The sequence below is a fragment of the Lutra lutra genome, chromosome 3 (assembly GCF_902655055.1).
Source record: "Lutra lutra chromosome 3, mLutLut1.2, whole genome shotgun sequence".
Taxonomy (NCBI): Eukaryota; Metazoa; Chordata; class Mammalia; order Carnivora; family Mustelidae; genus Lutra; species Lutra lutra.
Window position 1 is genome coordinate 32162453 of NC_062280.1, and position 15464 is coordinate 32177916.

The 15464-nt window shown below is 42.6% G+C and overlaps 1 protein-coding gene across 2 annotated transcripts in view; it reads right to left on the reverse strand.

The window, feature by feature from the left end:
• Positions 1–5547: 5547 nt before the first annotated feature.
• Positions 5548–15464, reverse strand: part of PAX3 (paired box 3) — a 100066-nt gene continuing 90149 nt past the window's right edge. For both annotated transcript variants that reach the window (XM_047723065.1, XM_047723064.1), the window contains exons 8-9: positions 7626–7872; positions 5548–7112 (exon numbers count right to left, since the gene is read on the reverse strand). In XM_047723065.1, the coding sequence (XP_047579021.1) occupies positions 7078–7112; positions 7626–7872 (282 nt within the window). In that variant the 3' untranslated portion in view covers positions 5548–7077. The remainder of the gene's footprint in view (positions 7113–7625; positions 7873–15464) is intronic.

Below are 15464 nucleotides of genomic sequence, written 5' to 3' on the forward strand. Positions count from 1 at the left end.
TATCTGCTCTCCTTTACATAAACAAGAGCCCCACGAGAATGTGTTTGGGAAGGTGGGATAGGTATAGTTTGTCTGAAATGAGAATTTAAACTTGGAGCGTCAAAAAGAAAAGGAAGAAAAGCATTTCTTTCCCCTTTTTCCCCCTCAAGGTTGAACACAGAGATCTGGGGGCCTGTCCCCAGCTGAGCACCCAATTACACACATTTGGATAATTACTAACAATGGGTTGTCCCTGTCAGCCTGTAATGAAAGGCAGGGCAGCTTCCAGACCTCCAACAAAGAGCTCTCCACTGATGAAAATGCAGCTGGGCCACTAAGTGTTGGCATCACGCCCCTACCAAGCTTTGGGGGTCTGCTTAGAAAGACAATAATCAGGGGCACCTGGGAGCTCAGTCGGTTGAGTGTCTGCCTTCGGCTTTGGGTCATGATCTCAGGGTCCTAGGATTGAGTCCCTGGACGGGCTGGGGAGCCTGCTTGTCCCTCTCCCACCTGTTCTTGCTATCTAAGTAAATAAAATCTTAAAAAGAAAAAAAAAGGCGATAATCATAGATATGTGTGCCTTCTCCTCTGAGATTCTTATCGGGCCTTTTAGGTGGGAAGTCTCTCAAAACATTTTTAAGAAAAAATAATTGCCCATTTAACCTAATCTCATATTCTTTGAACTCTATAAACTAGGGATTCCCAGAAGACTCTGGCTGTGGAACAGACTTACTGGGGAATTTGAGAGGCCCAGCCCCTGACTGACCTCCCTGGTTTCTTTCATCTGGCAGCCCCGCAGCTGGCATCATATATACATGGAACCGACTTGCTCCCTGGTACCACATCTGCCCCATAACTTCCTGTTTATCCTTAGATATTCTGCTCCAGGGTCACTTCCTCTGGATTGTGTTCCAATGCCAGGAGGAGTCGTGCCCTCTCTCCTTGTGTTTCCATACGAACTTTTCCTTACCTATCGCTTTGTCTCCCAACACATTGTTCACTGATCCAGCTCATTCAGAGTTGGGGTCTTTTAGCAACAGGATTTGTCTCACCTTCCACTGAAGACCCACTGCCCAACACACAGAAGGAGCTCAATAAGTATCCAATGAATTAATGAATTAGGAAATAGAAACCATTGCCCACCTCCCTCACTCTACAAGTAGTAAAAGGAGCTGCCATTTGTGGGGATTCTGTTCAAAGCTCAGGAGCCTGGCTTCACAGAGTGGGGAGGGGGAGCCAGATGAGCAAGGTCAAAAGAAAGTTGTGTTTTCAGTCCCATGATTAAAACTCTCCTGAATGCCACAGGATCACAAGAGCCTGGGGCATGAGATGTCAACACACCAGTTGGGAAAAGCCCAAGCACTGCTGACTTTTGTGTGGTAGGGCTTTGTAGATTTCCAGCTGGAGATATGATGTAGTCATAACGCACTGCCAATCCAACAGTAATTCCACAGATTTCCCCCTTGTGCAGCATTGCTGACATGCTGCCTCTCTGCATCTTTCCCTCTGGCTCAAGAACGGTGGAAGATCAGGCTAAGGAGACTCCAGATGCCGAAGTGACCTCTCCTCTCAGCTGTGCTGTGATGAATGACCCTGACCACAACTTCAAGCCCAGAAAACACATTTGCCAGTTCCCTGGTCAAGTGTGGTCCAGGCTTTAATCCAGCCAAGGCTTCTCTTTGAGCTCTTGCTTCATTAATCCTCCCCGTGCCCATCTCTCTGGATTCAGAGTCACAGGTCTGGGTTGGTCCAGACACCGGGGTTTCTTATAATTAGTTAGTTTATAATTAGAACCAGTGCTCTCAGAAATCACCCAACTGGTTCTTCCCCTGCCTTGTGCCATCTGCATCAGTCAGAAACACCAGAGAGATGGCTTCAAGCAACTCATCAGGGCCCCCTGCGTCCCACTCCTTCCCTAAGGCTTTGTATTTTTTTCTTAAAGATTTTTTTTTTTTAATTTGACAGAGAGATCACAAGCAGGCAGAGAGGCAGACAGAGAGAGAGGAGGAAGCAGGCTCCCCGAGAGAGCAGAGAGCCCGATGCGGGGCTCGATCCCAGGACTCCGAGATCATGACCTGAGCCGAAGGCAGCGGCTTAACCCACTGAGCCACCCAGGCGCCCCCCTAAGGCTTTGTATTAATCCAATCTCAAGACAATCTGTGGTCCTTGGGTCTTACCTTAGACACCTAGCCTGTGCCCTACCCAGATTGCAATTGATCATTGCAATATCAAATTTTTTCAATCCAATTCACACACCCTTGAGGTTGAACTCCTTTAGAAGATCATGTCGGGACAGTACAAGAGAGGCACTCTTCATTCATTCATTTATTCAACAGGCAGGTACTGAGTACTCATTATGGGTCAGACATAGTGCGAGGCTCTTGGGATACATTGGTCAGTGATACCAAAGAGTGGAGCTGTGAGAGAGAGAGAGTAGCTTATATCACCAGCATTTGACAAGAAGCCTGAGCCCAAATCTGTTTTTTCCCTTTCTCTCACATATCATCCAACACTGATTCCAGACCCATGAGTGCTTGCCTAGGGCTGAGGCTGGCCTTGTGGATCACTGCATAAACATTGCCACTTGTCACTTGCTCTACTGCTCAATGTCTGACACCAGCTCTCCTTATCCATAAATAATTCAACACCAAAAATCATTTATTTACTCAGAATGACTGAGGCCCAAGCCTTCGTCCCCAAATAGATTTCCTTTCAATAGACATCTTGGTTCTGGTTCCATGTGGTAATTGTGTAGTTTCAGGATTAAGTCTTCCATGGCATGTGTGCACAAAGGACATCAATTAATCCATCCCCTCCCTCATTTGAGACTCTTTATAAACCCACAGCCATGAGCCATTGGCTGGTTCTGTTGCCAACACTAATGAAGATCCCTCTTAACGTAGGATGTTCCCCAAATAACCAAGTGTGTGTGAATATATCTTTCCAAGAGGGACCCAAAAAATATGTTTGTGTCCATCACAGATGTGAAGTGATACGTATTCCTAGGAAAATGGCCCAGGAAGGAATGACTCAGCAATTGACATTAGTATATCCGTGATTTAATAATTTTAAGTTCTAATTTTCAGTTTTCACTTTTAAGTTTTCAAATTAAATTTTATAACTATATGGACAAAGGAGAGTGATTAGATACAAACCAAAAAAAAAAAATCAGGGAAAAATTGATCTACAGAGATTTTCAACATGAGAAATATGAACTGAGCAAGAGATCTCAGAGACATGCAGAAATAAGGGCAGAAAGAAATACATCAACAAGAGATGTGAGCAGGGCGCTGGGTGGCTTAGTCGGGTTCAGTATCTGTCTTCAGCTCAGGTCATGATCCCAAGATCCTGGGATGGAGCCTTTTGTTGGGCTGCCTGCTCAGAAGCTGCTTCTCCCTCTGCCACTACCCTCCTCATCTCATGCATGGGCTCTCTCTCTAATAAAATCTTTAGAAAAGAGAGAAAGAGAGAGATGAGCCACACACACATACGTGCCAAATTCTGAGACTGGGAAGGGAGGGAAAGTGACATGAAAGAGTTCTGTTGTGTAATCCCAGCTCCTGGAAGCATTGCTCTCATACTGGGAGTGAATTCTGTTTTGTAATACCTGCTTTCAACTTGAGTTTGGCATGAGGGTAGCTTGATATAATGAAGAGTCACCATCAGGATTTGGAAAGGTAAATGAAGGCAGGGTCTGCCATCAGGCTGAGTGGAACTCAAAGCCTGCTTCTACTATTTCTGACTGTGTATGACCTCGGCCCAACTAATGAACAACTCTGGACCTCAGTCCATTTATGTGCCATTTGGGGCTAATAATCCCCACCTCACAGGATTTCGTGAGGACTAAACAAGATGACAAAAGTGTTTGGTAAGAATTACCTTCCTTTCCGGGGCGCCTGGGTGGCTCAGTGGGTTAAAGCCTCTGCCTTCGGCTCAGGCCATGATCCCAGAGTCCTGGGATCGAGCCCCGAATCGGGCTCTCTGCTCCACGGGGAGCCTGCTTCCCCCTTCTCTCTCTGCCTGCCTCTCTGCCTACTTGTGATCTCTGTCTGTCAAATAAATAAATAAAATCTTTAAAAAAAAAAAGAATTACCTTCCTTTCCTCTTCCTAAAATATTTTTAGAATAGCTAATTGTTGGAAAAAGAGCAAGAACATCTAACACATTTAAAGAACTTGGACATTTTGCATACCGCACTTCATGTCCTTAGGGTTTTAAGAAGACATGCTTTAGATCAGCACTGATGAGCAGAACTTTCTGCAATGATGGAGATGTTCCAGATCTACATGCCTGATACTACAGTTTCTGCCCTCATGTGCTTATTGCCCCCTTGAAATGCCATTAGTGCACCTGTGGGACCGACTTCTTAGTTTTATTTCTAGTTATTATATTTTTTTAAGATTTTATTTATTTATTTGACACAGAGAGAGAGAGAGATCACAAGTAGGCAGAGAGGCAGGCAGAGAGAGAGGGAGAAGCAGGCTCCCCGTGGAGCAGAGAGCCCGATGTGGGGCTCGATCCCAGCACCCTGAGATCATGACCTGAGCTGAAGGCAGAGGCTTAACCCACTGAGCCACCCAGGTGCCCCAAGTTATTATAAATTTAAATAGCCATGTGTGGCTATCTGCTTACTCAATTGGACAGCACTCCTTCACATCTTCCTGGGTCTTTGACTATCAGGTTCTCCTGCCTTGGGGAGGCAGAAGAGTGAGTTGAAGCATGTAGACTCTGGAATCGGTCTGCCTGGAATGAAACCCCAGCTCACCACTGGCAGAGCTCACGTAAGCACGTTATGCCTTGGTTTCTTCATCCGTGAAAGGGGAATGTCAATGACAACAACTGTGCCTCATAGAAGATGTTGGGAGGAATAAATGGGTTAAGGCAAGGAAGGGCACTGTGATTATTTACTCGATAAAAACAGTCCTCGTGCTTTATTGCAACTGTGCATTTACCCCCCTGGAATACCCACTACGCTATAAGCATTGTCATAACACCAGTGCCAAGGACCATACCTGGTATAATTAGACTCTCAAAAAATAAGTGTTTAAAAAAGTATTGAAGGGACAGAGGGAGGGAGGGAAGGAAGTGGAGAAGGATGGGGAGAAAAAGGAGGAAGAAAGAATGAATGATGTAGGCAGTCATGTTTTCCATGAGAAGTGAAGAAAGCCTCTAAAATAAAGCAAATGACAGAATATGAAAGCTTTCAATAAAAATTTCAATAGAGATGACCACTGAAGATGAAGACAGAGAAGGTCCTCTGGGGGAAGACATACTCCCAAGATGACAGTGAAGGGATTTGATAGCTCAGAGAACCAAGGAGAGAGAAAGGTGGACTTAGGGGTCTTGTCAATACCACATCTACAAAAATAAAAGCTTCCATCATTTAAAATTGTGTTCAACCAAGCTTGTTCAAGAGAACACAGTTTTGGACTGTGTGACCCTATCTGTGGAGGTTACAGTCTAATTCAAAAGGCCCCGTTGGCAACGAAGCATGTGTTTGTAGGTTTTCCATTTATAAGTTTTTATTAATGCTATGTGCACCGGTTCCCCCCAAAAAGCAGTGTTGGGCAAGTTTTCATAACTGTTTATTCATTATAAATAGTAAATATTTACTGCACTTTTTACATGAAAGACATTTTTACAACACATTGTTGTTGGTTGAGACCGCAACACAGAGAGAGCACTTCTCTTGACCCATCACCCTCTATGACCAACGCATGAACTAAACTGGAACTACGTCTAGTCTCACTACCCCACTACGTCATCGTTCTTAACTCTAAAGGGAATGTACTTGTGCCTACCTCGTTCATGGTTCCAAGAAGAGAAAGAAATAAATAACACTGCCTTCCACCTTCTCGTTCCTCTTAACAGCTCGAAAAAAACAAGTTTATTGACATTCTAAAATGTCACCACACAAACGTATGTAAACCTCGGTTCCTATAATCTTTCCATATTAGATATCCTTGTATAATTTAAAAGTACATGAGAGCCACGTGGACATTTCTGTTCTTGCCCTGCCTTTCATAGAAAAGAGAAGAATGTAAACGTCGTCATTGTAAAAGCATGATTCTCAAACACGGTCTCTAGTCAAAGGGAGCAAGCCGGGTGTTGGTTGTCCATTAAATGGCGAACATCATGCATTCTACCGCAATGAATCATGGGCTGCGAAAATAAAGCACCTGCAAAAATATAGTTCTGGTTCTTTTTCTACGGCCCTGGCCATTGCCAAAGCATCCGTGAGGTACACAGTATTGCACACCGATAAGCAGCTGTGGGAATGCTCGTCACTTCTTCTCCACCGCACTTCCTTCCCCCCACCCCGGCCAGGTTGGCTTCAAAATGAAAATGAGCTGGGAAAATGTCCCATACCTCTCCCCACACCGAGAAAGAAAACAAGCTTTTTCTCCCTGTTATCCCATATCCTGTTCACAAGGCTGTCTGCCCCGGGACCTTTATTGACAACTGGGTTACAAATGAGGACAAGATCACAAATAATTTATTTGGGAGGTCCTTTACATCTAGTCTAACTTCCTAAAAAATGGTGCCATTTATTTTTATATCAATTTCCAGTGTGTAGAAAAGTCAAGGATTCCTCCATTCCTGCTTCGTTACTGGAGCAGTTTCAAAATTGTGTAAGTGTCAGCGTTGAACATCAAACCTTCATAGTTTAGAGTACTCTCCGGCTATATTTTAGAACATTCTGCTTGCCTGAACTAGTCCAGATAAATCTCACACACAGAGACACACACGCACACGCGCACGTGCACACAACTGGAATGTTTTGGCTCCTTGATCATCAGCGCTGAAGAGTTGGGGTATTTGATGTGTAGCCATGTTAAATCATTGCCTTCAAATGTTGCATTTGTCTTTTCACTGTTCCAGGCCCTTCCTTTCTTCCACTGCTTTTGTCCAATATGTTCAAAAGAATTTGAAACCAACTACTGGAGAAAAAAAAAAAATCAATCACTCTTCTTCATGTCCTGGCAAGACTGCCCCCCAAAAAGGTGATTTTTTTTTTTTTTTTTCTGAAAGGATTCTTCATGTGTAGGCTGTGGAGACCGGAAACAGGGCCAGTTTTAGCTCCAAGTGGACAGTTCACTTATGCGATATCTGGCTTGAGATAATGAAAGGCACCTGTAAGGAAACACACGTAGCTTTTTAGGTCATGCTGGGACAATTCACAGCAAGGGGCAAAATCAGCTACAGGCTGACAATGTCATATTTAATACCATGGTATCAAAGGATCGAGACTAATATTTTTATTCCGGAGACAAGTTTGACACAAGTCTGTGTCCTTGGGATTATACCCCATATGATCCTTGAGCTGACCTCATTAAGAACATGTGTTTCTAATGCCAGGGGTTATTTCATTTCGGCCAACCCTCGTGTTTCACCTAGTGGCAATCAGCCTTCACGTCGCGGCAATTAATAACCGCAAGATGTTGTTGACATCACTTAAGAAAATAACGATACAAGAGAGCCCTTGCTGGAACAGTCGGTGGGCTTTGCCAAAAACGGATACTGGGATGTCAGGCCTAATCACGCTGCCTCTGCCGCCACCGCCACCGTCGCCGCCCCTTTCTTAAGGAAGGGTAGAGATTTTTCATCCTGTCAGGAGTAATTAGCCCCAGAGAGACCAAGGCTTACTTTGTCCATACTGCCCATATTGGTAGCCTGTGACAGGGTCCATACTGTAGCCCGTGGTGCTATAGGTGGGTGGACAGTAGGACTGAGATGTTGGCAGACTGTCCAAGCTCTTCATATGGTCTAGTCTCTGACTGCAGCTGGCCGACACCGTGGTGGTAGGTTCCAGGCCCCCGGTGAGAGGGGAGAGAGCATAATCGGTCTGGGGCTGATGGGGTACGCCACCGTGGTTGGTCAGGAGTCCCATTACCTAAAATAAACAGGCAGATTGGGAGGAAGTAAGAATGCAGAGAGGACCAGATCATAGCTGAGAGCTGAAAGGATAACTGGGAAAGTCCCATTTTTATTTCTTCGGAAATCTGCTGGGACAGAAGACACTGACCACAACGCCAAGGGACACAGCCCCGCACCATGCCCAGTGATAACATCTGACTACGGCTTCAGAAAAAGGAAAGGCGGGGAGGGAAAAGGAAAAGAGGTCGAAAGAGAGCCTCACCACGCTTCTAGAGATAAAATGGGACTAGGATTTCAAAGGAGGGAAAAGGAAGGAAGGACAGAAGGATGGAGGGAGAAATTATATCTGCTCATATAGAACAATGGCTAATCATATATTACAGCTGGAAGCTCCACATGTGATTTTAAACAGACATTCACTTATATATATTTTTTAAATTCAATGGATTAAAATGAAGTTCTTTTTGTGTATTTTAAGATACCTATGTCTATTCTCAGAGTGTTCCCTCCAAGAAAGTTCCTCTCCCTATCTTGGCCATTCTTAAGTAATCAGAGATAGTTACTCCCTCCCTGATGCTCCAGAGTGCTTTCCTCATCCCTCCTACTGTGCAGTCATGACTTTGATTGCCTACTTTGAATTGTGAGAGTTTTGAGGTCAATAACCTACTCACCTTTATATTCCTAGCACCTACCTTCGTACTTGACACATACTAAGTACTGAAGGAAGGAAGGAGGGAGGGAGGGGGGAAGGAAGGGAAGAAGGGAAGGGAGAAAGGGAGGGAGGGAGGGAAGGATGGACAGAGGAAAAGAGGGAAGAAAGGTGGGAGAAAGGAAGGGAAGGGCAGAGAAGGGCAGGGAAGGGAAGGGAGAAGGGAGGAAGGAAGGAAGGAAGGAAGGAAGGAAGGAAGGAAGGAAGGAAGGAAGGAGTGGTGAACAATTTTCCAAGTAACTGCCTCCATTCCCTGCCTTTTCATTTCTTATCTAAACATTTCATATATAAGAAGGTGTTAAAAGGAAAGAAAAACCTGAAATGCAAGCATGTTCTAAAAACTCTGTTCAATTTTGTAAAGAACCCTGGGGAGCAAGAGAACTTAAAAAACAAAAAAACAAAACAAAACCAAAAAAAAACCACAACCACCTTGTGATTAACAGAACAACTTTCAGATCGCAGGGAAGTGTTTCGCAAACTCAAGCTCACTGACCCTTACACCACCTGGAGATGGAAGTTAAGTGGCTAATTAATTTGGCAGCTGGAAAACTGCCACTGGAGAATGGGAGTGACTCTTCTCAACTTCGAACCATTCAGCGTCAGGAGTCAAGAAACAAATGCAGAAGAAATCGGGTACTCTGTGAAGAGCCTGTTGATCAAGTATTTCAGCTTGGAGGGGATGGGGGGGCCATAACCACACACGTGGCCAGCATCTTCCTGCTGCTTTTGAGGGAGTTTGAAGCATATAGGGGTTAAAGTTATAAATAAGAGCAAGAGGAGAGGGTAGCAGTGAGCCCCGAGCCGTGACTCTGGCCTCACGTGGTCTACCGAGGCAATTCAGGCCACAGAATCCTGGATGGAGGGCTCCCAGCAAGGTGGGAGAGAGGGACTAGTCTTGCATCCCGGAAAAGACATCTTAAATTAGATTCCAAAATCAAACGCTCCCATCTAAACCAAATCTTCTTGAAATGCAGCTTTAAACTGATGTATGTTCAATTAGCCCCAACCAAGAAAAGTGGGGGCAGATCTGCTTAACCAGTTTCTATAGGGGACCCTTTCTTTCTCTATTTTAACAAGGTACCAGTTTCCCCCACCTTTCCCCTGAAAAGCTATTCTGTGTTTTCTCGCCTGCCTTTTCGTTTGAGTTGTATATGTGAGCATGTGGGAAGCCGGGGCGGGGGAGGGGAGTTATAGGGGGGAGGGTAGAAAGCAAGCCGGCAATACCCAAATTTTTAAAGATGTTCTAGGGAATCTAAATTTTCTTGAGTTATGTGGTGTGGTGAAATCGCTTTTTTAAAAGCCTTAAAAACTACTTATATTCTAAAAAAAAATAATCATGTGTGACAGAGTGTCATTTTATTTTACTGGGGATTTGGGAAAAGTGAGAGTCACAAAACAAAGAGCCTGTAGATTCTTGGAGTTCTAGGAGGGCGGGCAGTCATCAGGACGTGGGGCTCTAATGGGCCCCCCCACACTGTTTATAGTAAGTTAATTACTTCATTTTCTTATTTAAGAACCTTGAACATAAACCAGAATGCATTTAAATTATTTCGTGAATGTTCTTCCACCTCCATGTTTGTTTGTTTTCTTTTCTTGCCTTTGAGTTTGTATAGATGATTTTATAGTACATATATCTGGAAATTTTTTTTAAATGTTTCTGATGTACTCATGTGTTAAATATTTTATTTCAGCCAAATTATGCAGGCATGTCTACTAGAAGAAAAGGATCTAAAATAGAGGTTGTTCAGTACCAAGCCTACTCTTTCAAATCAGGGCTACCTCTTTGTGTACTGGCCTGATGAACAAGAATGGATGGGGGAAATAAAAATATGACAAATGTGACCGTGGCAGTGAGAGGGGGGATAACGACCTGGGCACAAATATTTTATTGTAAACCATGCTAAGTAAAAACAAACACTTAGCAAAAGCAATTTGGTAATTCTATTAATCCCAAAAAGAAAAAAAGGTCAATGGAACTGGATAAAATGGAATTATATTTAAATTAGTAGCACCCTTCCTGAAAATACTTACTTGAAACCTAGTTAATGTTATATTCTTTTAAGGGAGAAATGGAATATTCGATACACAATTATCGTTGAAGAGCGAGAACAACTGTTATTCAAAACATGCACACTCTCTCATGAGCTACATGTACATTTTTTTGATAAATGTATTTTTTTAATCCTCTGCCATATATTTCTTGTTTGCATTAACTTTGAAAGCAGTAATAATTTTGTCCCTGGGAGAAAACCCTGAAGATCCTTAAAGAGAAGAAATGAGTCCTTCCTCCAAGCCAAATTCAGCTGATGATTCATGGCACAACTTTGTGATGTTGCTGAATTAGAAAATACTTGAGAACAAGATTTAAATCTAAGACCTAGAAATATATCTCCAGGAGGATGGAGAAGATGCAGTAGGATTTGCCAGAGTCAGATTCCAGGGCAAAATGAAAGATAGTCCCTTAAGGTTCCAGGACACATTGTCCTGAAGACATCGCAGAGCATGACCCAATGAGGAGGGATGGCTGCTGAGCATATGGAACAGGAGGAATCCCTTTGGGGTCTTCCTTTCAGTATTCCCCGTACCCCACACAAAAAGCCAGTGACAATTTCCACCTGAGCAAGAGCCCTTAGCTCAGCAGCCCAGTACCTGCAGTGGCTAACATGAAAACCGAAAAAAACCAAGGACCAACCAACTTTGCTCCCTTTGACTTCCCCAATAGAGCCCAAGAGACAGACATTCTCCCACAAGTTCTTATGTCCACTGTGGTGGTCACATATTGTCCTTTGACTTCTTTCTCAAGATTATATAAGGATGGGCAAGAGGCACTAATATTTTCCTACACTAATAGTTTCCTAATTTCCCAAAATGGAAATTAACAAATAATTAGAAACTAACGTGATTTATTCCAATGTTTCACATGGAGAAAACTTGAAAATACATCTTTTTAATAACTTCTAAGATTTTTTTTTAAGATTTTTTTTTAAATTTATTTGACAGAGAGAAATCACAAGTAAGCAGAGAGGCAGGCAGAGAGAGAGGAGGAAGCAGGCTCCCCGCTGAGCAGAAAGCCCGATGTGGGGCTCAAACCCAGGACCTGGGATCATGACCTGAGCCGAAGGCAGCAGCTTAACCCACTGAGCCACCCAGGTGCCCCATCTTTTTAATAACTTCTAATTTAAAAAATGAAAAGGAAATCTGCGTTGGAAAATAAAATAGCAAATATATCAATATAAAACGGATTACTTTCCCCTAACATAACTTAAAACCTCAAGTCTCTATGGAAGGGTCCCATTACACTTTTATGTGCATTTCTTTAAAAGCTATTTTGTATTTCATGTGGTTCAAGGGCAACTATGTAAATTTCTTTTTGCTACACAAAGAGGTTGGTAAACGAACTTCTTAGAACTCCCCCAATATGGTTATGGAATGTCTTCCAGTCATATTTTCTTTCTAAGAATATTGTCCCAATTTCTTTTATACATGCTTTTCCTACAGCAATTTGTCATTCAAAGCCTAAAATAAAATCTTCATTTTTTGCAAAATGGGTATGTTTCCCCCCCCTCATAAACCATTAGTAAGCTGTTTCTACAACAGACTGGCATTTTGCGGGGGGAGGGGGGCATTGAGGGAACCATAACTGCCTGGTTTTCACAAACAATTTCAAAGAAAAATAAACTCAGGGCTAATGATTTCTGTCTACAGAACACCGACCACACTCTTACTAAATGCCAGATAATCAGTCCAGGAAATGCAATGATCAGGAAGAATTTTCCTGTAATAAAGATTTCTGTTCTGTCCCACTGGGAATGGATGTAGGAGGAAGATTTCACACTGAGTACAACTCCTAGGTAAGGCATCTGAAAAAACCACTATTAAGCGTCTTTCCAAATCACTACCTCCAAAAACACTTCCCAGACACTGTTTCTAAATTGCTTTATGGGTAACCTTTTTAAAAAATCTAAAGCCTTGGAATCGTGTGCCAACACCAACATGTGCGCTGATCCTTCCGTCCTTCGAATTATTAGAGACATTTTCGAAAGATCTCTTTAAGGTCATTCTCAAGTTTCAGAATTCCAAATAGGTCGTTTATATCTTGATTGGAAGATTATATGGTTCAGGGGGAAAAAAAAGTCATTACAATTGCTTCATGCCATATTTCTCTTGAATTAATTTTCCTATTGGGAGATTAAATATAAAAGACAAAAATTATGAGCCAAATGAAGATTTATGTTTAAACCAATGAGTCTGGAAAATATTTGTCTTAGCTAAGTGTTATGGTTTTGCCATCAGCTCACCAGAAATCTCAAACGATTTGGCAAATTATAGTGTACATCTTGGTGCTTCTTTTTTCCTTAGTAGGTATCCTGATTCATGTCTTTACTTTCTTTTTTGTTCTTAAGTCATCAGACGTTCCTGTGATTTAACATTCAATGATATACATTTCTGTATGTTTTAGAAAACATGGCTGTGAAATAAAGCTATGTATGATATAAAGGGTTTGTTGTGCTTTTTTTTTTTAAGCTTCTACCTTCACCTCCAAAACTGTATATACTGACTGCATGTATTTTTAATTTGGATAATGTATTTTCAAAACCAAACAAAAATACTCGATTGTCTAAATGGTTTTGGTTTTTGGTTTTTGGTTTTGTTTTGCGGGGTTTTTGTTGTTTTTTGTTTTGTTTTGTTTTTTGTTTTGCTAACACAGATGCTGCAGGAGTCGTCTGTCTGATGGTTAAATTTCAGTGACTGTATCTTGGAGTCTGGAAAAGCCTAAATTTGAACAACGGAGAACCAGAACGTTGCCTTCAGATTCAAATGCCTTAGGAATGATCCTGCAGTTGATTAGAATCTAAATAATTAGATTTTTGGCCCTGTCTGTTTAAAAGCTATAAGAGGGAAGTTGCCTGAGGGCAGAAGTTTCTTTAAGGTAAGTATGGTGACCTTCTCACCCACACCCACAGTTATGGGAAGGGCATGCCTGACCTTTCTTTACCTAACCAGATAGAAAACCAGTGTCTGTAAAATGTCCAGCTAAACACATCCATATTCTTTTATTTTACTCTTTAGCTTACATTTTGCAAATAGCTATGTTTAATGCATGATTCAAGAGTATGAGTGCCAGACAAGTGCGGCTCATATGCTACGGGAGCTTCTAAGTTTTATTTGTAAAGAACATAGTCAGTACTGTTTCAGATCAACTCTGAGTGACAGATGCAATTTAATCTCCAGCCCTATGACCAATCACAGAATAACTTCTATTTCCTCAATTCTTTAGAGTACCTATTTCTCAATAGTGCTAAGCTGTTAAACTGACAGGAATATTCTTTAGGCACTGCTGACTAAAACATAAATCCAGGCAAAGACTCAGCATAGAAATGGCTTGCAATAATGACATGTACACACACATGCACACACACATACACACACACATACATCTTGTTTACTTCTAGCCAATGATGATCCTGTCCATCTATTATCGATAAAATATAGCCCATTAAGAAAGAGCTTATTCCACCCAAATGAAAAAGGTGCCAGTTGGTATTTGACTGTTAGACCCACCATGGGTCATAATAAAATTCTCATATGTTTTAATTCATTTACGCATGCCTGCATTTAATATGCTTTGTGACCATGTCTACAATTAATATGATTTATGAGAAAAGAACATGTGCAATATTGGGGGTGGAGGGGTAGAGCATCCACTTTTCTTCTTCTATGAATGAAAAATACAACAAAATGGCTCAAGGAAAACCGTTGGCTGTTAGCATATTGAGATGGACTGACAGAGCCCTGAGTAAACTTGAGGGAGTTAATGATATCCTCTTATCTGACCCTGACACATTTGCAGCATGTAATTTACAGAAGCTCTGTCCAGGGAATCTTGACAAATGCTCCTAACGATGTCAGGGCAATGTTCCATTCTAATGTAAAACAGATGTGGGTCAGATACCCTCATTCATCACTTAACACAGAGAGTCTCAAACTCTCTCTGGGAGGAATGGTATTACCTGCTGTTAACTCTTCCCACCACCCCAGCAGTCCTCCAAAAGGTAAGCACTCAAACCCATCACCACTTCAAAAACCTGTCTGAACACGTGACTGTGGAAAATCAAACATATATCTTGCTTTAATTTCATGACGACTTCGAGACATGTTTGCTAAATATTAATTGACCCTCTGGGACCTGGGATTCCAAATCTAGAAAGGGAAAAGCTTTACACTTGGGCATCCCACAGTACTTCAGGGAGATGGATTAAAACTTCATCGCTGATTGCCCATACGGGAAACCTGCATTCAGGGAGCGGTGGCGTTGAGTCACTGTCGCGTGACCACTCATAATGCAGCCCCTTAACTGCCCAACTCTGTCTAAGATTCACGCACACACACACAAGCTTATAATAAATTAAAAGTCCACGTTGGCTTTCAGAAAGAAGGGCTAAACTCCGCCCCTTTGAAACAAAAGATGTTGGGCAACACTGTATTCTCTTGCCCCTGAAATTTTCCCTTCAGCCAACATTCTACCAACACCAAGGACAGACACTCCAGCCTACTAAGGGAGGACAACAGTGGCCCATCGCAACAAGGAAATCTCTTCTTTCTTCCAGGCCAGGTGTGAGGTAGGCAAATATTTCCATGGCTGCCAAAGTCAAGGTCATAAGATGCCATCTACAAATGCTTAAGGTTACAGAAGAGAAGCTTACCTGTCCTTCTCTTCATGGGAAAGAAGGTATGTTCTCAGGGCAGAGGAAGACGTCAAGTGATTAAGACCAAGTGATACGGGGCGCCTGGGTGGCTCAGTGGGTTAAGCCGCTGCCTTCGGCTCAGGTCATGATCTCAGAGTCCTGGGATCGAGCCCCGCATCGGGCTCTCTGCTCGGCAGGGAGCCTGCTTCCTCC